At 44.2% G+C, this 24111-nt stretch overlaps 1 protein-coding gene across 4 annotated transcripts in view; it reads right to left on the bottom strand.

The window, feature by feature from the left end:
* PGM2L1 (phosphoglucomutase 2 like 1) overlaps positions 1-23169 on the bottom strand; it is a 44178-nt gene extending 21009 nt beyond the window's left edge. For 2 of the 4 annotated variants that reach the window (XR_012622193.1, XM_074816579.1), the window contains exons 1-2: positions 22764-23163; positions 5740-5907 (exon numbers count right to left, since the gene is read on the bottom strand). Coding sequence is in view for 3 of the 4 variants with exons in the window: in XM_074816579.1 (XP_074672680.1) it covers positions 5740-5907; positions 22764-22874 (279 nt within the window). In the remaining variant the exon portion in view is untranslated. Of the gene's footprint in view, positions 1-5739; positions 5908-15987; positions 16130-22763 lie in introns of all 4 variants that reach the window. The other 2 variants (XM_074816580.1, XM_074816581.1) reach the window with 2 other exon arrangements.
* Positions 23170-24111: the final 942 nt, after the last annotated feature.

The following is a 24111-nucleotide window of genomic DNA, read 5'->3' as shown; positions in this document are numbered from 1 at the left end:
TTTGGAGAACCATTTCAGCCACAGATGTAGTGTTTCTACAGAGAGATTCAGAGAGAGAGGAAAAAAAAAAACAAACCTTTAAATAAATAAAAATCTTTGAATCCTGACAGAACTGGAAGCTGAGCCATGGCATGATCACCAGCTGAAATCACCTTCACACCAAACTGAAACGTGTTGATATACAAACATGTTCACGCTGCCCTGACAACTTTAAGAATTTTCATTCACAGTTGTAAAGCAATATGAGACAGAGGAATGGGAAAAACTTGTTCAAGTTTGACTTGAACAGATTGACTAACATTTAAAGAGATGAGCAACAGATTTCTTAACAGATCCTTATTTAAGCTAGCAGTAACTTGAGATCAGAGGACAATGCAGAGTTTTAGCTGTACTAGTTCTTCAAATATCAAGAAACTGCAGGACCCTATTAGACAAACTGGTACTAATTAGAAGCAGAAAACACAGGCATATAAACTTTTTCAGAAGCAGCATGAATCAAGGTAAGTTCAGCTAGAACAACTAACACTCCTGTCCACATAAGAAAGTCAATACATTACAGACAACGAAACATTCTTTACAAATGTAAAAGCATTACACACAATTTCCATTTCGCACCTACTGCCCAGGAGCTCTCCCACAACGGAGGCATCTCCAGGATTCTGCACATCAGATTTCTTCCTCACCCCTTACTTCCCAACGACAACCACCATAGCTGGGTTGGCTTTTTGCTCTAATACATCTCCCAGCTTTCTGTTCTCTCCATTCCTCAAACACAGAAGTGATTTATTTTTGTTGCAAAGTAAGGGCCTAGATTGATTTTTATAGTAGATTTGATCTTCTGTACTTTCTTCCCCGCACCTCATCCCAGCTATTTCTGCCTGAGAATTTTTGGCAGCTATTGGGTGCCACTACAATCTAAGTAACACTCTCCTCAAGGGTGAAGTGAGATTTTTTTTCTAGGACATCCTCTTAAACCTGCTTCGCTGTTTGACAGGGATCAAAGATTTCACATGAATAACAAAAGGAATGTCTTTACTTTCTGCCATGGAGAAGTTTTGCTTAAAATTAAGACAAGGCAATATGCAGTACAAGAATAAAATACCTTAAGCTTAGCCAAAGATCCCACAGCTGAAATTAGTCTAGTCCTACTGGACTTGTTTACTATCCAAATACCTTTATTAAAGCTGCAGGAAATAAAAATAGATTAAAAAATGACAGCGAGAGGAAGCAAATGCAAAGGCTCTCCATGATCTGAACCCTCTACTCAAGTTCACATGTTATTTTTCTCCAGGTGCCATTCATCCTTCCTCAGAGGGCCATTAGTAACTCTAACACCTCTTGAGATAAGTCCTTTCTTTAAGTTTCTCAATTTAAAGAATCCCTATTTCCTTTTCACAAAACTCAGGTTTTGATAGTGTCCCCATCCGATTTCTCCTGGGGTAGCTACTGCTTCTAAATTGAAGATATCCAAGTCAACATCTTGCCATTACATACCTGATGAGAACGAATAACTTATTAGCAAGTGTCAACATACAAGTGTACAGCTGCCTCAGTGGATCTAAAACCAAATTCTCTTTAGGTGCACAGAAGTATTACCAATATTTGTACCACTGCACAGTGGAGGTGATTGCTCTATATAAAATTCACAGACAGATCTAGTCTGCTTCTATTGCTACATTTTAAATAATCCTCTTGTGTGTCCAGTCCCTTATGATCAAGAGAGAAGTGAGGGGAAAGTGATGGTATCACAAATGGGATGGAAAGATTTTTGGTTGATGAAATCAAGAGAGATAGTAACAGCTTTATGAAGTCCAGTGTCGAAACCCTTCAACTATTACCTTTAGTTTTGCTTATATAGCAACAGGAAACTCACAGCAATAATGCAAAGATGACTGGTTTTGTCATTGTGAAGGTCAGCAACAGGTTACTTACCTTTTAATAAAAGCAATTAGTTCAGCAGGACAGAGGCAATACTTGAGCAGGAAAATCTAGGCTTTATGCCTAGGTTGCATACCTACAACCTTCAGAAGAGTCAAAAGCAACTGCTGGTTACTCTGTACCATTCTGGATCTGACTTTTCATGATATCAATATAATCATGCAATGAAGAACACAGCATGCACTTAGGCATGCAACTTAACTAAGGTTTATTTTAATTGACTGAATTTACACTGATTTACACACTGAAGTCTATTTTTTTTGAATGGCCATTTATTCCTGTAGCAGGTAAGGACAAATATACAGAGACAGAGTTGCCCATTTTCAGATTAGGTTCAGCAAAACTTTAATGTCCTTAGCTTCTGAAACAAGAGTACTCAAACAAAGAGATTAAATCTGATGCTGTTTACTTCAGAAACGAGCTCTAATCCTCTTCGCAGAGATTGCTTTTTCTAACTTGATATACGGCTTTAATAAACAACTAAAAATAGAAGCTCCACAGAGGGAGCAAGTGAATACAACCCAGTTTGTTACTTTCAGAAACCGGCAATACCCATGAAACAGAACCTACAAACACATTCCCCGCTGACCAAAATGAAACTTTTCACTTTCTGCCAAGAATGCGTATCAGTCACCCGATCCAAGTTCAGTCACGCTTTCACGAGACTGGAAACACAAAGGCAGCATGCAGTGTTCAGGCGCTCGGAGCGTGAGCAGCTCCAAATTCAACAGACTGCACAGGCCAAAAAGTAAAATGACTATTTCTTCCTCTGCATTATCCAAATGTTTACTCTGCCTCAAAGCAAAGTGGACTTGTTTAAAGCAACTTTACTACTCTTAACAATTCCATCACTGGCAACAAAACTACTAGCTTTTAAACTATTTTTTTTTTCTTAATCTCTTCAGCTCATTTCCACTGGATCAGTGGAGACCACCTGTACCACATCAGCAAGTTTTGTTCATACCATTATAGTATTTGTGGCAGATGAGTTTGGCATACTCAGATCAGTAAGGCCAGAATTAAAGGAAGCATTATTCTAAGATGCATCCAGTTTACAGGTTCAAAACCTAAAGAAAGCTTTCTGTTAGACCCAAGATGTACTGAAGAGAAAAAATGGTTGGATGTACGGTTGGGTTTCAAACCCTGCCAATGAGTTCCAACATGTTACTTCTCTTTTTTTCAAGGTCTGGATAAACAGCTTATTGGAATTTGGTTTCACCACAAGAGTTTGGGCTCCAGCTGTACAACTCCGACATTAGCAGTATGTCAAACAGCTCAGGAGTCCCAGCTATTCCAAGTTTTAAGCACACCACTTCACCCTGAGCCAACAGAAAACAAATTATTTCTGTCATGTCTACTGAGGGACTTCTGTCAGAGCATAACCTGCAGAGCCAACTGTTCTAAAGTGTTTAAGTACATTGTATTAAATGAGAGATGTTATCATCCCTTTGTAAATCATGTAATAAAACACCTTTTATCATAAGGCTGAAGTTCCATTTATAAAAAAGTACTTGACAAAGTAGATAAGATTCAGTTGGTTTGTCATAACAAAAACTTTTTATTGATGTTCCAAGTACAATGGTTACAAATATATCAGTTCATTATATTTCCAACAGTCAAGACTAAAGGTGGGAACAGATAAGATGTTTAAGTATATTTAATATACACAGTCCAAACCCATTATTTTATACCCATGTATTTTATATGTTGATTAGGAAAGGAAATACGGAACATCATTTTTTGACTCAGGCTATTCGTTTTCAAAAGGATTCAACACTTGCCTTTCCTTGCCTCCCACTACCTTCAGAGGGGTGAGAGAAAGCTGTACTTTGCAGATTAAGAATCCAACTCCTTTTTGCTTAATATTTACCATAATAGATAGTCATTCTTGAACATACTTTAAGTCAGGAATGATATTTATCTAGGGTTGTAGTCCTGTTAAACTCAATGTTCAAATTCAGACTCTTCTTTCATGTGCTCCAAGTATGGATAATATCAGATCAATTTCAAACATACTCTGAATTAATTTTTTATGAAGTTTAGTTGTGAAGAGTGGTTATTCAATCTACTTGTTTTGGGGAAAAACTGAGAGAGGAACACATCAGCTGAAAAGCATGCTGGTACTATACAATAAGCAGATTTAAGAGCAAAGCCACTATGAGACAGCAATATAGAAAAGGAGCATGGACTGCTTTTGATCAAAAACTAAGTCAACATCAACTGTTCCTTCCAAAGGTGTTTATCAAAAAGGTGAGGAAAGAAATGAGACAACTGGGGACCAAGTTCTTTGAGAAAGAATGGATCATCTGTCCTTGAAGAAAACAGTGCTTCAAAGAAAAAGCAGAGATGATTAAGCCTTATATGAATCAACAGGTTGATTCATTCAGACAATCAACACACATACAACTCATTAACATTGCTTGAAAGAGAAGCAGGGAGGGAACCTGAGAATAGTTTGATCCATTTTCCAGCCCTCTTCTGGCATGCAAGACCAAAGTCAACAGAGGAAAAAAGGTGAGTAGAAGATATTGAAGAAGTCCAGAAAACTGTATTTCTGGTTGTTAAGCAACTTAAACAGCTTATCTAAAACATGGTTCAAGGAAAAGATGTGTCAGAAGTGAGGAGTCTGCCAGCAGTCTTCCCCACCACAGCACTGGTATCATCTGTGACTCCATAGCAGCCTCTATCCAGCTCAACTCCACGTACCAGTTTTTGTGCCCTTCTAAATGGTCATCTAGCACCACCACCAAGCAGAGCCTAATCTCTGGCAGAGGAGCAGGAAGTTAGGACTAAAGCCTCCCTGGCCTAAACTTTAGCCCACAGGCAGACCCATCCCATCAGACCCTTTTCAACAACACTAATATACAACTATCAAAGTGGCAGTCAAGAGCTATGTCTCAGTTCCAAGATGTTCCTGTCTGTTTTTAAATCAAGAAGTCCATCCGAAAATACTCTACTCCAACAAACTTCAAAGAACTAGTCCTCAAAAAGATCAACAACTGTCTACAATGCTTTCTTAGGAAGTATCTTTAACCCAAATACACAAATCTTAAATCCTAGATAAACCATGAATCACTGACCTCTGATACAATATGGAACATAAGATTTGATGTGTGAGAGTTTAAGTCCATATCTCAAAATTACTTTCTTGCATCTCTACTTAAAGTGCCAAGAGCTGCAGACAAAGCTACAGTAATGCCAATGCACTTCACCACAGTATTTTCTACAACTATCCAATCCAGTTGTAGTAACACACGTTGTGTTACCGGAAGGATTCCTCACAAGTTAAACAATTTACAATACAGATGTTCTTCAGTCAGTCTATATTTTCTTTCTCATCTTACTTCCTGTTCATTTTCTTAGTAAAACCTGCTATTTTTGTATGCAAAATTTTACATACAAAGTTGTATGTTTGCAACTTTGGCTAAAAATGAAAGAAAAGGCTTGTTTCGTTGGAGGTCGGTTTGCTTTTTGGGTTTTCTTGTTGGTTTTTTGTTCAGTTTTTGCCAAATACTAAAAGTTCTTAGGACAGCTAATGATTTCCAACTACAGAGCAGTAGAATAGACTTTAATTACTGGCCAAATTCCAGTGGAGGTGATTATATTCTGCCTCCTAGGATGTCCAGTTAAACCTGTTCAAGCTACTTTATTTTCTTTCAGCACTAAACATTTCATGTTATCACTCTCCTGTTGAATGACTGCTGTGTTTCACCCTCAGCTTGTATTTCACCCATACACTGTATGACCCAAACATTTACTGTGAAACTATTCTATCCTCTCCTGTTCAACTATTCAGCTTACCTGTGTTGACTGGATCACCGTGAGATCATTAATGTAGCAAAAGCCTGCTCCCATAGCAGAGCGAAGCCCGGCAGTCCCAAAGGTCAGCCTGCAGCAGAGACGATCCCGTAACTCTTTATGCTTTCCATTCTGTAACAAGCTTTCAATCTGTTCTTTGGTTTTTTGGTTCTGCAAAAGAAAATTAAGGTCTTCGTTTAGTTCTTTAAATCAGGATCTGAACTATATGCTCATTGTTTGAAAAATAATTCCTAGCTCTGCAGTGCGACAAGTTCTTCCCATTCTATAAAACGCCCGTCTGCACAACCTAGCCTTCATTGTAACTCAAATTTCTATTGTATTCTCTTTTCTGTATCATCCTTATTTATAAAAGATTTAAGAGCTCTTGCTGCCATTGATATGCTGATGCTTTTGCCTGTTCATTAACACACCTTCCAGCTACATGAAGCTTCTAAGTGAGGAGCGCAGACTTTAGAACAGGTTTTTCCAAGGCAGGTAAAACAATTCTCGATCTGTTCTGCTGGAAGACAGACAGAAATTCCTAACTTCAAAGCAGTATTTCCTTCCTCCCCACCCGCAGGAAAGGTCTGTAAACAGGCACAGTAAAATAAAGCTGACATTGTAAATCCAAAAATAAAGCTTGTCTTTTCAAGTTACATTAATCAATAGTGAAGTGGGTACAAGAGAGTCAAAGCCCCTATTTACCACAGACTCTTAAATAAAAATAGGTATTTCTGACAGAAAATCCCAGCCATTTTTGACACTTTCCCTTCTCAGTATATACACTGGATATGAGTGGGTTAAAAAAACCCAAACACCCTACTCTTGAAGGTATCGCATGCATCATTATAACAGCCACTTTCACTACTCTCCAAACTTCGGTTTTTAACTGTACTTAGGAGGGTCTCAAGAATCTTGTCAGTAAAACCCTGATAATTAAAAAAAATTTCCCCAATTACTTAAACATTCAGAAAGAATGCATTTCACACACATGATACAGCCACTAAACAAAGAATTCTCCAAAGTAACTGAATGTATCTTTAAGAGCCAGCATCTTTCTGAAGAAAAAAAAAATTCTGTTCCTAAAAGCAGTACTTATGTGAAGTGAAACATAACTTGATTGTTGGTCTTAGAGAACACAAAGATGGCAGTTGCTTTATGATTTGCCCTGAAAACCAGCAAAATACATGCCCACTAACCTGCTCAGAGGAAACATTTAAAAACAAAAATCATAAGTATATCAGTTAATTTGATGTATATCTATATATAAACAGTCTTAGGGTTCATATGGAAGAGTCAGAGGCATTTCACACACAGTATGTGATACAGCCACTAAACAAAGAATTCTCCAAAGAAGTAACTGAACGCATCTTTCTGAAGAAAACAAAAAAATTTCTGTTCCCAAAAGCAGTACTCATGTCAGTGAGATAATTCTGTGGTTGGTCTTAGAGAACATAAAGATAACAGTTGCTTTATGATTTTCCCCCAAAACTAGCAAAATATATGCCCACTAACCTACTCCCAGGAAAAAAAATCCTAAGTAAATCAGTTAATTTGATGTATATCTCTATATGAAGTCTTACAGTTCATATGGAAGAGCCAGAGACACTCTCGCTTTCCGGTATCACCGTTAGCTGACCGTTACACCGCTTCACCTACTCTTGGGTAGCTTATTGCAACCGAAAGCTCCCTGCAGTTACATGCTGATGTCTGCACAGCACGTATCGCAGCGGGGACTCGGCTGCTCTGCCGTTACCTGACAGAGCCTGTACCCCGTCAGACCAAAGGGCTGGTGAGTCCAGCACCCTGACAGCAACTGTCAGAGAATGCCTAGAAAAAGGGCAAAAGGACAGCACAATCACGGCGGGAAGCTGGACAAAGATGCAAGGGTGAGCTCAGTATTTCCTACATAGGGAGCTCCTGATCTGCACAGGAGGGCTTCTTGTACCAACAAAAGGGATACAAACACCAAACAAATCAGGACAGAACATTTTAAAAAAAGTTGTCATCCAGTGCCTGAAATGAATGGCCACTTGACAAGGAAAACATTTGACTAAATAGAACAGTCGGAAGCAATTCTGATCTGAAAGCCACTCCATTTTAAACAGTCATTGCATTTATGAAAGAATAGTAAGTGTTTGTCATTTCCATGCATAGAGAATACATTTACTCCCATTCATAGTTCAGCTGAGGGAGTGATTATACACATCTCTGAGAGGCTTAATTTGAGTATTTACCATAAGGTAGGAAATGCCACAATTCTGAGTGTTTTAAAGTCAATTCTATGTAGCACACAGTATGTTACGTAGCAGGGTGGATAAGAGACACTGATTATTGAAATCTCCCTCTGTCCAATCAGTATTTTCCTAAACTTTCATCCCTGTCAAAGCTATGAAATCCCAAGTGTACAAAACGCACATACACTATTTTTGTTCATAGTTATTCTGCACTCTCAAGAATGCTGATGCTAGGAAACAATGGGACAAAATAGGGAAACTTGATATTAATTACCCATGATGATTAGAATTAGATAGTCACAGCAATACCAACCACACTATCCTGGACACGCCTGGGGAGCCCTGGGGGAAAACGAGAGAAGTTGAGTCCAGTTGGGCAAAGAAAAACAATGACAGAAGAGTATCAATGCCTCTCCTTGTACAACACGTACTAACAAGGAGCGATTCACCCACAGGATGCTGTTTTGAAAGAAGCGGATGAATAAGTACCCATATTTTGTAACACAGGGGTTTTGAAGGCTCTGTCATTTCATTTGGTCATCAAGAAACTCAGCCTGTCTACTGACATCCTGTTTGGACAAGACACTTCACAGCTCCTATAAACACTGCGCAATCGACAAACAGCTCTAAAAAACAATGACTCCAGCTGTGTAACAGTATAGCTCAGGCCGCACAAGTGCTTCTCTAAAACAGTGTTGCTCCAAGCAGGGTCCCAAGGAACGGTTAAAAAAGGCAAATGGAATCTGAAGGCAAGGGTGAAGCACCTCTGACATTTAAAATAGAGGTCAGCCAGCTTCAGCTCCCACGTTGCCTGCCACAAGGCAGCCTCTGCAGCACAGGGAAACATGGGAGGCTCTTCAGGAGGATTTGAAAAATGCTGGGAAAAGCACAGTGATATGAGCTGCATGCTTTCATTCAGATAAAAAAAAAAAAACAACCTCAATAAAGTTTCAGATTTTTCAACAAGCTATTTCCACATCTTGATAACAGGCCTTGAACACCAGCAGGATGAGACGTGAATTTAAAATAAAGTTTAATTTCTTTGTGCCTTGAAATAAAAAGGCAAGCCATTATTGTTCAGGCTCTCAGATGGGTCTGCAACCAAAGCAAGCCATTACTCACAACACAGCTGAAAAAAGCCTAAAAATAAAACAAAAGCAATGGGGCACAACAAATATTAAATCCCAGAAGTGAAAGCTTCTCTTTTTGCTGTTCATAGGCAGTCAACCAGAAAACAAATGACTAATCTGAAAAGAATCTGAGGCAAGAGTACATGAAAACCTCATTTCACACTATCATAATTCAATACATAATTTTGCTTTAAAATAAGGTTATTAAATTACACAGCATCTTTAATAGCTTTTTAGGATACGCCATACTGCTTGCCTGCAAAAACACAATAACGTGTAGTACATTATATAGTTTATGGTCTGGAGTTTTGCAAAACCAAGGTGAGACTTTCCTGAAGCAACAGAGCAAAATTTTATTTCACAAATAGATTAACATGCATTTTTTATTGAAGTTACTTTATTTATTTCCTAGGGAACAAAAATGAGTCAGCCAAAATAGCACCCAAATAACATTTTAATTTGCTCAGGTCACACTCAGCTAACATTTTCTGCAATTGGAAAAGGATGAAGGAGGAAAAAAAGAGTTACAAACTAAAGAAGAAAGTCTCAAAGCTTTCCACAGATGATCTGAAACTCCTGAGGCAACAGAAAGAAAGAATTTTACAAGACTTGGTATAAATTTAGATGTGGTGGTGATGCGTCTCTCACATTCAATAGCATTAGAAGTCTGATCTCAAAACTACAGTTATTACAACCGCCTGTGGCACAATCCTTACCACTTTTCACTGTTTCCTGCTTTTCATTTTTTCTCTGAATTGGAACTTCAAAGCCTACAGAAGTTTAGCTTCTTGCAACATACTGCTTGGGTATGAACACCATTTACCATACTAAACTGAGAAATCCAAAAGGCACTGCAGTCAGGTAGGACTAAAAGAGCTAAAATAGCTTCCACCATTGAAATTTAACCCTATTGCAAATTCTCAAAAGGAAAATAAAAGGACTTTTTTTGCTGTTATGCTTTACAGTTATGAAATAAAGTAACACATCTGAAAGTTTCACAGTAGCTCTTACGAAGGTTCATTTTTCAAAGTGTAATTGTTGTAATGTTAAAACACACAACAGACTTTAAAATTAAAGACTAGGATTATGAAGGTCTAGTATACCTGTACACAAAGTGTATTTTCTGAAGTCACTGGTATCACTGCACAGTCACTCTCTCCATCAACACTAACCTTCCTGTCACGTGAAGCAGGATGCACTAGGAAGGTGTATCACATCAGTCAAACTATGCAGCATCCTTTTGTACTTCTCTAAATTCTGAGGAAACACCATCAATCTCACCTACGGATGCAATTACGAGATGCTGAGGCGAGAGACTTACTAGCAGCTTTAAGTAGTTCATGGAGCTGCCCATGGGTCAGGGCAATCCCAGGCACAAATCCAGGCTGGGCGAGGAGTGGCTGGAGAGCAGCCCCAAGGAGAAGGACTTGGGGGGGTTGGGGGGTGGAAAACTGCCTGTGAGCCAGCAACATGTGCTGGCAGCCCAGAAAGCCACCCGTGTGCTGGGCTGCACCCAGAGCAGTGTGGGCAGCAAGGCAAGGGGGGGATTCTCCCCCTCTGCTCCGCTCTCTCAGGAGACCCCCCTGCAGTGCTGGGTCCAGCTCTGGGGGCACCAACATCAGAAGGACATGGACCTGCTTGAGCGGGGCCAGAGGAGGCCACAGAGATGCTCGGGGGGCTGGAGCACCCCCCTGTGAGGACAGGCTGAGAGAGTTGGGGGGTTCAGCTGGAGAAGAGAAGGCTCCGGGGAGACCTTAGAGCGGCCTCCCAGGACTGAAAGGGGCTACAGGAAAGGGGGGAGGGACTCGTCATCAGCGGGGGGAGGGATAGGATGAGGGGGAACGGGTTTAAACTGACAGAGGGGAGATTTAGATGAGATCTAAGGCAGAAATTGTTCCCTGGGAGGGGGGTGAGGCCCTGGCACAGGTTGCCCAGAGAAGCTGTGGCTGCCCCCTCCCTGGAAGGGTTCAAGGCCAGGTTGGACGGGGCTTTGGGCAACCTGGGCTAGTGGAAGGCGGCCCTGCCCGGGGCAGGGGGTTGGAACTGGATGATGTTTGAGGTCCCTTCCAACCCAAACCATTTGACAATATTTATTTTTGAATACATAGAATAACAGATCACTGCTTATAAAAGAATTTCTCAAGCTTCTGAAGACAAGCAAGGCAGCAGCACGGTGTTAGCACCAAACTCAATTAGCTTAGAAACACAAACTCAGAACAACTGAAGTGCCCACTCGTAACTGTTGTCTGGATTAGTATATCAGTAAACTCTGTTAATCACAATGCAGAAGCCTTGCGTAAGCAAAAGAGAAGTTCCTTAGAGATTATCAACTACAGTGTCTGGATGTTGGTTTTAATATCCTTAAAAAAACCCCCAAAGAGCACAAGACTGCCTAAAGCTTCCTGTTTTAAGCAGAAATAAACTCATCTGTTTCATACAAAACTAGTCATTTCTTAATAAAAGCAATGCTCTAAGATAAGCTTGCATCCCCAATGGCTCAAACAAAGCAATTCAAATTCTTCTCACAGATTTAGTGATTTGGAGAGCCCACAGAATTTAGTGCTTCATCTAAAGTCAAGCAGTACATGAATGTTGGTGATATGAAAACAGCATTTATTTCAATACCCACCAAACATGCCAAATCTCTGCACTGCTGGCCAACAAGACTTTCCAGGAGAGCAGCTGAAGCACCCAGAGAGCACAGAGCAGCTCAGGGAACGCGGGTCGGGGTAGGGACCGCAGCCGCTGTGCCAGCAAGAGCAGCATCGCTGCTGGAGGCGCAGAGGGTGGGAGACAAGGGCAAAGGTGCTGGGGTGAGCTCAGTGCCTGCAGCCTTACCCCACCAACACGACTTGTGGTCTTTCTTAGGGTCCCCCAGCTGCTGAGAAGCCCTGGTGACTCGTCTGGGAGGGACACCCCAAGGGGTTCAGGGGCTGACTAGCCAGGTACTGGTTTTTCCTTCATTGTCCTGTGAAGCTGAGCAAGGAATACCCCAGGACCTAGGCTGTGGTTGCTATCCCACGCTAAGGAGTGGCTAGGGAAGGGGGAAAAAGAAGAACCCCAGTCCATTTCAGTACCACGGCTTTGGCAGGGTCTGCCTGCTGCAACAGGAACATGTGTGCACAGGCCTGAGCCCAGCACCGTGCAGGATGTGTAGCAGAAGCAGCACTGATTCTCCCCAAAGAAAGGAGAGATGGACCCTTCAAAGCCTCAGAGCCCCACGTTGCTACTGGTTTTCAAAGGATTACGTGGAAAAAGCATCTGGTGGAGAACAAGGTCCTTCAAGCCCCCAGGGACCAACCTCCCAAAGACAAAGAGGGCAGGGACATGGGCAGCACTGGGGAGGGAGGTGAGACCCACCTACAAAGCCACATCCTACAGAGATGGGGCACCTCTGTTGTCAGCCAAACAGCTCTGCATGCATCTGACAAGCAGCCACCACACCATAGGGCCCCACCCCATGCAGCCACACACACATATACATAGGTCAGGAGACAGGACAGGGCAGCAATCAAGAGGCAACAGATGCTGTTCCTGCTGCTCTGGGTGGGGAAGGGGTCCTGGCCACTGCCAGCAGTGTGCAAGGAGGTGACAGATAAGGTGACAGTGGCCAGGAGGGCCCTAGAAGGAGAGGCTCATGCTACCTGAATGTCCACTGTTGGGGCCAGAAAAGGGACAGGGCAAGGAAGAGGTGCAACTGGCTGGTGACTGGGCTAGAGATGGGTTTCTGACTGTGGCTCTCTCCTTGGTCTAGCAGGGAGAGGATAAGTAAGAAAATCCAGCACCAATTCCCCCAGTCTCACCTCACAGGACGAGTGCTCCAGCCTCCAACTACCTCAGAGCCCCTCTGGTGAACTTGTACCAGTTTGTCAATACTTATCTTGTACCGGGGGGCCTAAAACCAGATCTGCGTGCAGGTGAACAAGTGCTGGGTAAAGGGAGATAATTCCTTCCCCAGAATGGCCCAGGATGCTGTCAACCCCCTCCGCTGGCAGGGGAGGCTGCTGGCTCCTGTCTACAGAGACTCCCAGGGCCCTTCCAGCAGAGCCTAGCCCCAGCTTGTATTGGCTCAGGGGTTTCCTTGCCTGTCCTCACTGAATTTAATTTAAAGTCCCTGCTGATCCATTCCTCTGACCTGTCTACTTCCCCCCGAATAGCAGCTCTGCCCTCAACTGTCTGCTTCCCAAGCTGGCAGCACCTACAAGGGTGATGCGAGTACCCTCAGAGACATTCATCTACCGTTTAAAGATAAATATTAAGAATACCTCACAAATTTACAAATAGCTTTGAGGCTTGCCATTTGATACATGGGAAGTAAAGAGCAACCAGAGGTCAGGCAATGTTTTCCTATCCCATTTCAAGGAGACTCTACCAAGCACATTCAAGGAGTCCTCTCGTTCTCACAGAGCAGGGTTTTGCATTACTAACAAGCCGGAAGGAGAGAGAATGAGACTACCAGAACCCCCTCTTCACCACTTCAGATTCACTGTCACAAAGAAATGGAAACAAGAAACATTTGGGACAGAAACACACACAGGCTGCTGCATGGGTAAGAGTCTGAACACAGTTCTGCACTTACATGTGCACCAGAAAAAAAAAAAAACTAAGTTCAGCATTATTTTTTCCTATAAAATTATTACACTAACATATACATGCCATCTCTAGGAAGCTAGTACTGCTTCCTTACAAAGTGTTTTTTGCAAGTTACCTGTGTTGCTTCTGACTTTAGTTCTCAGTCAGGAACTTTATACAACCTGTATTAGTGCTCCTGTGGAGTTACATTTTAAAGTGGTTATAATGACTTTTAAGAGGAGGGAAGGGGATGAGCCTGCTGGAAATGCGAGATATACTTTAAACAACCACTTATAAAAATTGCCAGAATCAGATATAGGGCAGAAGTGTGGGGTCATATCCCACAGCAGTCCAATGTAGCAGCTGAGACTCTGCAACATCAACATGTTTAAGAAAGGCTTGAGGTATTATTAAACAAAAAAATATACTCTCTGCTGAATTCGCTGTTAAACTTCTTCATCTTCAGTTTTCCATGTACTGTACAGTTGCCTACTGAGACAGAATTACACTTTGTAGCTCATCAGGATACATAATCTCAAACAACTAGAGAATTAAAATACAAGGGCATTAGCTGAGTATTTCTTACTGGTTCTTTCACTCCCAATCATGTTGTTAATGTGTACTCACTGCCAGAGCTAGGTTTCAAAGCTAATATCCTGTCAAAATAAGCGGCAGTTTACAACTCTCACAGCAATCTTTTTTTGTTTTGCAGACACTCTTTGCATATGTAGCCTGGAAGACAGGGAGGGAAAAAAAAAAAGTCTCAAATTTGCTTAGAATTCAGTAAATTTGACAGCCACAAATTAAACGCATCAAGCTTTTCCAGCCAGTCTTTAGTTTTTAATCAGCAATTGTTTTAAGCTTTTTTTCAAATAAAATCAGGGTCAGTCCCTAAGATCCAAACACACCAGACTATCTATTTGCAGGAATTCCTAATGAAGAGGAACAGAGCGTTGGCTGTGACACAGCTAATCACCTTATATACACAAGACCAGCAGTGGTGCTTGCATCAACTTCTCATTTACAATTTCACTCTTAGAAATTGTAGGTTCTCATTTCCTCTTGCTAAGAAAGACATGTTTGTTTTCTAGTCAGCAACCACAACATTTTTATGTGAAAATCAGTCACAGAATTGTCTAGGTTGGAAAAGACCCTGAAAATCATCCAGTCCAACCATCAACCCAACATTAACAGTTTCCAACTCCACCATATCTCTCAGAGCTACATCAACCCTACTCTTCAATCCCTCCAGAGATGGGGACTCCACCACCTCCCTGGGCAGCCCATTCCAACACCTAACAATCCGTTCTGTAAAGAAATGCTTCCTAGTATCTAGTCTAACCCTGCCCTGGCACAACTTGAGGCCAGTCAGGTAACCACAGGCAAGCAGTTACTCAGGCTAGTTACTGGAGTGGGAGGGGGAAAGGTGATGGTAGAGCAAATCCCAGCCTCTACATGTGGCTGTAGGTACCATGCTTGAAAGGTAGAAGGTTCCTTATGTAACACCCCTTGGCTCTGCCAACCCACTTGGGGTACGTTTACACTGCGAGTTTGTGTTTTGTTCCCAAATCCTGGTGCCTCAGAGAGCCACAACACCTCTGTAACAGTCAACTACTGGAAGGGAGCCCATGAGAGCAGAGGAAGTCAGGCTGAAAGAACATTTTAGGCAGAAAGGATGTAGATTATACCTAGCTGGAGTGAACTGTAGAATAATTTTGCTCCCTGCACCAAAACCAGTCCTCCAATATTGTCCCCAAAGGTCCTATACCTCCCCCATACATCATACAACCCACATATATAGGGCCCAAGCCTTCACACTACCAAAACCACCACCCCACCAGCACCGTGAACTAACAAGAGCGACGAGTTCCTGAGGCAGGGAGGCCGCGTGTACCGTACAAGATGGCCTTGGCCAAGCACTACATAGCATTAGTAGTGCCTGTCCACCCTGGAGGGTACGAGGCCACAAACAACATGACTACAGCCACACCGTACTGCAAAGAGCACACACAGATTGCACTGCCGATGTGCTACTTCCCTCCAAGAGAGGGGGACAGGTACGTGGTGCTGCCTTTTCAGGAATGCTAAAACGTGGAAATCTGTATCAGTGAGGAAGTGTTGTAAAAAGCTCCAAACTAGCAAATCTCTGATTAGAGAGCCACAGTTGTGATTCAGAGAAACAGACAACCCAAGACCAAACACTAATGGCAAGAGGAGCGGCAAATAGAAGTACAGCTTGACATCCTTTAATTTAATTCTGTGGCTCAGCGTACAAAACAGGAAGAAGTCACAGGCAAAACAGGTCACATCACCTCATTGTCCAACAATCTGAGGTAGTTCACAGCACACAGATTTCACTTGGCTCTCTGCTGTTCCTGAGGGTCACAGTAAGATTGCATCCAGTAAACGAGAGAACATCTTTGTGCTGGCGTTCATTTCACTCCTTCTATTTTTCTGGAAGATATTTTACAGTTTATACAAACAAATTAAAGCAGATTTTTGTTTCACAGAAGATGACCTCTGGAGGTCCTGTTTTCCAACCCCCGTGCTCAAGCAGGGATGCTGAGAGCCAGTTGCCCAACACCCTGTCCAGACAGCTACTGAATATTTCCAAGGATGGAGACTCCACCACCTCCCTGGGCAACCTGCACCAGGGCTCAGTCACCCTCACAGTGAAAAAGTGTTTCCTGGTGTTTAGAGAGACCCTCCTGTGTTCCAGTTTGTGCCCACTGCTTCTGGTCCTGTCATTTAAAGAGGATGTACTACTTTTACAGTGAACCAAGGAGATGGAAGTTAATGTATCTTTTTCCTGTGTTTAACTGAAGTGCATAGTGCAGGACAGACCCTGGAAAAATTTCTGGTTCATGTCAGAAGAGAAAGGAGTGTGAACTGCAGGACTTGCAGAGATGTCCTCAGTGCCATCAACAACTTACGGATGCAGGGTTTGGCACTGGACATGGCTTTCATCTCAAACATGTGAAATATTGCCTGCAGCCAACTTGACAAGCATTTTTTCTCACAGAATTTAGCCTTCAAACCCACAAATCTCCACAGCACAAGTCTGTAAAACTGGGCAGTAGATAGGACCTGCTGCTTTTAATTCCATTTTAACCTTTGCTGAGCTGCTGTTCTATTTTCTATAAACAGTTCTTTAAATTGCTGCTACAGCTACTTAGTTTCTCTCCCCAGCATTATCAGTTGTTAGTATTATTTTATTAATATTTGTTTCTTCTTGCTTGAATGGTCCACGTCACAGAGATGCACCAGCCCTGATGATGTCCTGGCTATGTCACTGCAGATGGAACATTGGTGGTGGCCCATATCACAGGGGAGTTGGTGACACAGCCAGCCCCAGATGGGCTGTGCCAGGCAGGGGAGGGCAGGGTGGCTGTTCCTCCTTTGTTGCTTCTCCTGTGCATCACAGCTGGACACCCAGAGAGGGATGGGACCAGATCACAGCACACTCCTGTCCTCTCCCTCCAGAGAGAAGTATCCTGCCCACATCCCATCAGCCATGCCAGGAGCTGGAAGCTCCTCACAGCCATGGGCAGAGGGAGCTCCCCATCCTTCTACCCAGATGAGCTGTGGGCTGGGCCCCACACGAGCTCCTGGCACCATCACTAGTGACACAGTGGCCAGAACACTGGTGGTAGCCCATGTCACTGCAGGGTGGGTGGCACGGTTGGCCTAGGAGGGGTGACTCCTGGCCATCAGGGAGCCATGGGATGGACAGCCTTGGCAGGAGGCTGAGAGAGCCCTGGGCAGGGAGGCAGGGGAGGTCTGAAGTGATGGAAGGCGACTGCTTTGGTTGTTGATTCTCCCCTCTGACAGCTGCAGCCCTGGATACAGACATAACCATCCCAGAGCCCCTGCTACTCAGCCAGAGAGCTCTGCACCTTTCTACAAGGACACTGACTTAAGGATAAGGAAGCACACACAGACCCAATCTGTACTGCATCATGGACTTACTGGAAGCTCCCCACAGCTGAGGATGAAAGGATCTCTGCACCACCCACCATCTCCAAACCCATCCACCCACATTTTCCAAACCCTGTCATGATCCTACAAGCAGCTGGAAGCTCCCCACAGCTGAGGACAAGGGCAGCACTGCACCACCAAACACCTACGTACCCCATCACCTTCTCCATAACCCATCATGGGCCTACAGACAGCTGAAAGCTCCCCACAGCTGAGGACAAAAGGATTTCTGTACCACCCTCCATCTCCACACCCCATTACGGTCTTACAGGCAGCTGGAAGCTCATCAGTCATGGACAAAGGCAGCACCACACCACCAACCATCTCTGAATCCTACCACACACCACCTCCACACCCCACCAAGGACCTACAGGCAGCTGGAAGCTCCCCACAGCCGTAGGCAAAAGGGTCTCCACACCACCTACCACCTCTGTATTCCACCATCTCATTGTCCTACAGGTAGCTAGAAGCTCTGCACAGCCACGGACAAAAGTAACCTCCTCACCACCCTCCATCTCTGTACCCCTCCACAGCCCTACCCAGCAAGCTAGAGAATCCCCACAGCCACAGACAGAGTAACCTCTCCACCACCCACCTTAAGTACATAAAATTCCTCAAAATAAAGTTTCCAATTCATGAACCCCCTAGCTGGTTCTTCCAGCTTGTGCTGTCTTTTTCGGTAACCTTTTGGGGTTGTTCCTTGCTGTCCTTGGTTCCTCGTATGTATGCAATTTTAAATATGTGTGTATATATATGTACGGGATATGCACACAGATATAAATATACATATATAAAGTGTAGCTATGAATAAGTCTGAGAGCCCGGAGGAACCCTGCTGGGTGGAAGGCACCAAGGCTGGGTGCTGCAGGGCTCCTTGGGAGCCAGCTGCACAGGCCAGCAGACAAGCCACCCCTTTTATATTGGCCCAATACAAAACAAGAAACAAAAAACCTCACATGCCACTTCTTTACAGTCATTTCCACCGGTCTTTTTAAATAAACTGGATTGAAACTTATTGTAGTAATGCTTTATAGCTCACTGCTGCTGAAGTTGGCCATTCTCACCTTCCCAGACTGTTCCCACTAATGTGCCGGCCCCTTTTTCACGTCAGAAAAACCATTTATACAGCTGCAGTGAGTGTGATCAATAACAAATCGCTCCCTTGCCCCTGCCACCCTGGATCCATTCCCTGACCAAGCACATGAACATGGTGCCAGCTCAGGGGGGTAGCGAGGGGGAAGCAACGAGGAGGGGTTGGACTACCTCCTTTCTGCAATTCTCTCATTATCATCTGATGCAGAATAAAACCCATCCATTTCTCAAAACATTTAAAAATCATTAGACCACCCAAGTATGTGTAGACCAGCAGTTAGGAAATCCACAAGAGATCCTACATCATACAAAATACTTACATTTATGAACTCAGAGGAAACTAACACAGGGAAATTCCAAGTTATACAAAGCAAGTGTTAATGCTCAAATGTTATTTTGAGATCTGAAAGTTAGTGTGTAAACACAGAACTGCGATACCCTTTCCCATCTCCATGACAACAGCAATATAGCTTATTTATCAATACAGAGAGTAATGACATGAAGTATAAATTTCAAGACTATCCTGATGGACTTCATATAGGTTAATGTCTTAGAACAGGCACTAAAACACAGTACTTGTGTTATTGCAGAGTTTCCCCCATTTCACAAAGTTGTTTATGCATTCGCAGTAGTGTTGGTTGTACCAACATGAGTTTTGTGCCCCAGTCTACAGAATCAACTATTTCAATAATTCACAAATTTATCTTCATGTTTTAATGTTACAGCTTGCAACACATACATGTAAATTGGAAGAATTTCTCTTCTCACTTGTGGCCAATTCCTAGACTTTGTTTTCCCATTGTTGTTATTAAATATTCACTTAAAAGTCTTAATAAGAAAAAATATTACAAGTTGAATGACAGGAGTTACTGTTCTTTAACTACCAAGTCCAATTCCTCTTGAAATGCATCTTAAAATCACAAAAATTAAAAGAACACTGAGGGGAACTCCAAAAAAAGCCCTAAAACCATCAAGCCAACTTGTTAGCAAGTAGGAAGCTATCCATGCTACATTTGTGCACTGACAATGAGTCCATGAATTAGTAAAATAAAATGAGAGTACAGTGAAAGGGGCCTGCACAAACAGCCCCTGGAGAACTAATTGAAGTTTTTCCCCTCCATATGATGTTCTAACAGTGTCTTTGTGATAACCACAAAACATCCCAATCTCCCAGGTGCACTCCACCACAACAATCACCGCCCAGGAACAGTCTGTGTACAAACACTCTGCCATATCTTTATTGAAGATGGGGAAAGCTACACCACACTGAGCATGCCCGGGAACAGGAGTCTTGTCAGCGATCCTACAGGGCTAATTAATAAATCAGCAGTCAACAGCTTGAGCTTAGGCTTCATTTTTACAGAGTGAGGACTTAATGAGTGAAGGCAAGAAGGCACCTCTTACTTACTCTTTCAGGTAAAGTTGTGAATGTTTCTTTGGGACCAGGCTTTTTTCATTAAGTAGATCAGGATCTTAATCATATTGTTCTCTCCCACCAGCTGCTGAGCCAGTATCTGACCCTCAGACTTACACTGAAACCTCCTCTGCTGCCAGGTACAACAAACACACAACTACTGCACTGACCACACCTCATTTTCATGCCACTCTCTGCGTAGCACATTCTTGCCACTCTATAAAGCCACCTAAGACAAGCACATAAAATCACTGCTACAACCAAGGTCCAAAATTCTAACATTTGCTCTAAAATGAAGCTGTTTTCTTGGAGACAACTGCTCTGACACAGCTTTTGACACATGCCAGACTCCTTTAGGAGACTCAAGGCAGATGTGGAAGTACAATAAAAAAGTTATAGAGTGGATGAAGATGAATTAAAGGGAGAAGAATCTAGAACAGTGACTAATTGTTCACATAGTTTACCAGTGAGGACCAAACAAAAGGTGGGTGCCTTGTGCCTCCAAGCCTGTCTCAAAGACAAAAAGTAAACACACAGCAATTCAGGAGAGAGAATGGGAAAGGAGGAAGATTTAGTTAGCGAGCTTCCTTTAAGAGAGTTGCTAGAAGCATTAATGAAGATGCACGAAACTGCTGAGAGAGGAAAGCAGAAAGATTATCATATGGTCAGGTTTTCTCCACCAACCCACACCCCAGCCTGTAATCAGTTACAGTTTTAGAAGAGGTTAGCACGTATACCCAAATCGAAAAGGATGAATAGCACAGCTCTAAGAATTAATTACAGCAAGTAATTCTCAATTAAGTTAGAGGACAAAAGCTCCCCACAGCTAAACACAGCTGTGAATGTAGTGCATAGATTTTTTTTTTTTTTTCCCTTGATCAGAGGCAGTAAAAGTCCCTACGGCCAGGGAAGCTGTTTGATAAGCAGCAAACCCACAGAGACCTCGTATTTCCTAGCTTTGGGGTGAAATACAAGGGCATCAGACAAATAATCCCTCCTCATGCTGTATTTGCTAGTTTCACCACCCACGTCCCCTGTCACGCAGCCCCCACTCCTGCAGGAGCACCCAGTCCGCCTTCTCCAGGCGATTTTGAGTTTTCAAAATGCACAGGAACTCTCTTTGAAATCTCTCCAAGCAGTAAGTTCAAGCAGCCTTGTAGAAAGGGTCATGATTATCACCTAGGGAAGCAAGATAAATGGGTACAATCAAACTGACTCTTCAGTTTGTATTGTATTGCTTAATTTCAGCCTTAGAAGGAGCTACAGAATCAGGAATATTTCACTATTCCTGGTTTTAATCAAAATACTTTTCCCCAGAAACCTTAACATTAAAAAGTGTAAGTTCTCCTACTTCATACTTTTTAGGATAAATATATATTAACCTTAAAAAAAAAAAACCAAACAAAAAAAACCCAAAACACCTTTCAATACACTAACCAGAAACCATATTTATTAGAATTCGATCTGGGTTATATCGAGTGTATTATCAGGAATGCTATTTCCCTTTTCCACTCCTTCCCTCCCCCATGCCACTATTCCCAGATATTTTCACAACAGCAGCACTGAGCGCAGAACGCACAGATGGCAAGTGTTAAATCCTGCAAAAATGAAAGAAGAGAGCATATTTCCAAGTAGCAGAAAGCTCATCTAAGGGCCACCACATAGAATCTACTTGTAGCCCTCCTGCTTTTGATCCTGACAGAATGAAACTAAAAGAGGAAGCAATATAAACACATTGACTATCACTCTCATTAAAGAGGGGAAAAAAAAAAAAAAAAAAAGGAAAAAGAAGCCACAGACAGAAACCTAAACCACTGACGCACTGGTAGTTTACCCTCCCCCATCTCCAAGATATTTTTTAAAGCACAGACCATGATGTTTGGACAAACCAGATGACAAAAAATTAACCCTCCCTTTCCACAATGAGTTAAGCAAAATAACCTCCAATACCATATTATTATTATGGCCCTAAACTTGCTTTGGATGGCTTGATCAGAGCACAACAAGCCTGTCATCCTCATGACACCCCGTCGGAGCTGAAGAAGAAAGGTGCGTGCCAGAACTTAGACCTCTGGAACCTGTTTCTTTCCTGGGGAGAGTGTTAAATTCAGGAAGCTAAGGAAAACAGAATTATGCTATTTGACTCTAGCTGCATTTTAAGCCGTTAAATCTGATTTCACAAGACACACGTTTCTGTCTTCATTTGAAGAAGCAGGAGCAACACGAAGCAGGTGCCGTACTCCATGTGCCAGTACGATGACATCATACCATCCCTTCCTCAGGTACAGCCCCTGATGGCCGCATGCCTCACCTTTCCCCTCTCACAGGTGACAAATTTCTCAGTCACAGCAGCCTTTATGGATTTGGCCTGACCCAAATCGCTATTTTTTGAAGGGCACCTGCCACCCCTCGATCCCAGGGCTGAGGGCACACGGAGGGCCCCAGGGAGGGAGAAGGGACCAAATGCCACCCTCAGCACCGGGCAGGATGGGAAGCAGATGGCATACGCGAGGGGAGTGACAACCAAACAACCCGGGGAGGGGGAGAAACCCCCACAGGGAGTGGGGGTGTTCCCGCCACCGCCGTCCCCCGCCACACACCCACCTTGTCCCAGCTCAGCCACTGCCACACCGCCTTGTCGAGCTGCGCGTCGCCGGTGCTGCGGGCGATGAGCACGTTGGAGTTGACGTCCCCGGGGGCTCCACACTCGCCCATGTCGCCGTCTGTGAGGGTCGCGGGTGGGAAGGTGGAGGAGAGCGGGGGGGGGGGGGGGAACAACCACGACGGCGGCGGTGGCGGCTTCGCTTCTTCACTTCGCGACGCCCGCCGCGATACCGCGCATCGCCTGAGGGAGGGGAAGAGCGAGAAGAGGCGGGCCGGTGCCCCGGCGCAGGGGAGAGGAGACGGCGGCCGCTATTTACCTCAGCTCGACGGTCCCTACAGCGAGTAACGGCGATCGCCGCCTCAGCCGGCAATGCTCGGGGAGCGCCCTCCCCCGCCAGCCGCCCCGCCCCGCCCCGCGCGCGCGCCAAAGCCCCGCCCACCGGCCGCGCGCTCGACAACAACTAAAGCCCCGTCCCCGCGCCGCTGCCCCGCCAATCGCGACTTGCCCACCCCCCGGGAGGGGCGGGGGAAGGAGCGTGCCCCGCCCCCGGCCGGGCCGCGTGGCAATGCATGACGGGAAGTGTAGTCCGAGCGCCGCCGCGGGCCACAGGGAGGGCGGGGAGGAACTACAAGTCCCGGCAGCCCCCGCGGCGCGCCCACATCTCCTCAGGGTGAGGGGGAGCGGAGAGGGCTGAGGGGGCAGCGGCTTTGCTTCCCTCAGGCGGGCCAGCGGCGGGGGATCCGGCTTTTCCAGTCGGATACCCTCTCCAGTAGCCGTGTCTCTCCCTCAGCGGCCCCGGATCTGTCTTGCTCCTGGCCCGGGGTGTGGCTCGGTGTCACACATCGCTTGGCCCTCAGGAGGCCTGAGCAGGGTCAGGGTGGAGTAAGAGTGGGCTGAGTGGAGGCACCCTCCTTTTGCTTGATGCAAAAAAAAAAAAAATGCAGTATATCTCTTACCGTTCCACTAAACGGGCACTCTCTGCCTCCTGGGTGATCTATATGAGGAAAATTTTTTGTATCAGAAATAGCATGACCAGCAGGGACAGGGAAGGGATCTTACCCCTGTGCTCAGCACTGGTGAGGCCGCACCTCGATTCCTGGGTTCAGTTTTGGGCCCCTCACTCCAAAAAGGCCATTGAATGACTCGAGCGTGTCCAGAGAAGGGCAACGGAGCTGGTGCAGGGTCTGGAGCACAGGTGTGATGGGGAGCGGCTGAGGGAACTGGGGGGGTTTAGTGTGGAGAAGAGGAGGCTGAGGGGAGACCTCATGACCCTCTCCAACTGCCTGAAAGGAGGGTGCAGAGAGATGGAGATGAGTCTCTTGAGCCAAGGACCCAGCGCCAAGCCAA

Source organism: Strix aluco, chromosome 2, assembly GCF_031877795.1.
Source record: "Strix aluco isolate bStrAlu1 chromosome 2, bStrAlu1.hap1, whole genome shotgun sequence".
Lineage (NCBI taxonomy): Eukaryota > Metazoa > Chordata > Aves > Strigiformes > Strigidae > Strix > Strix aluco.
The sequence above is the reverse complement of the archived record's forward strand: the minus strand, read 5'-3'. Positions and strand labels throughout refer to the sequence as shown.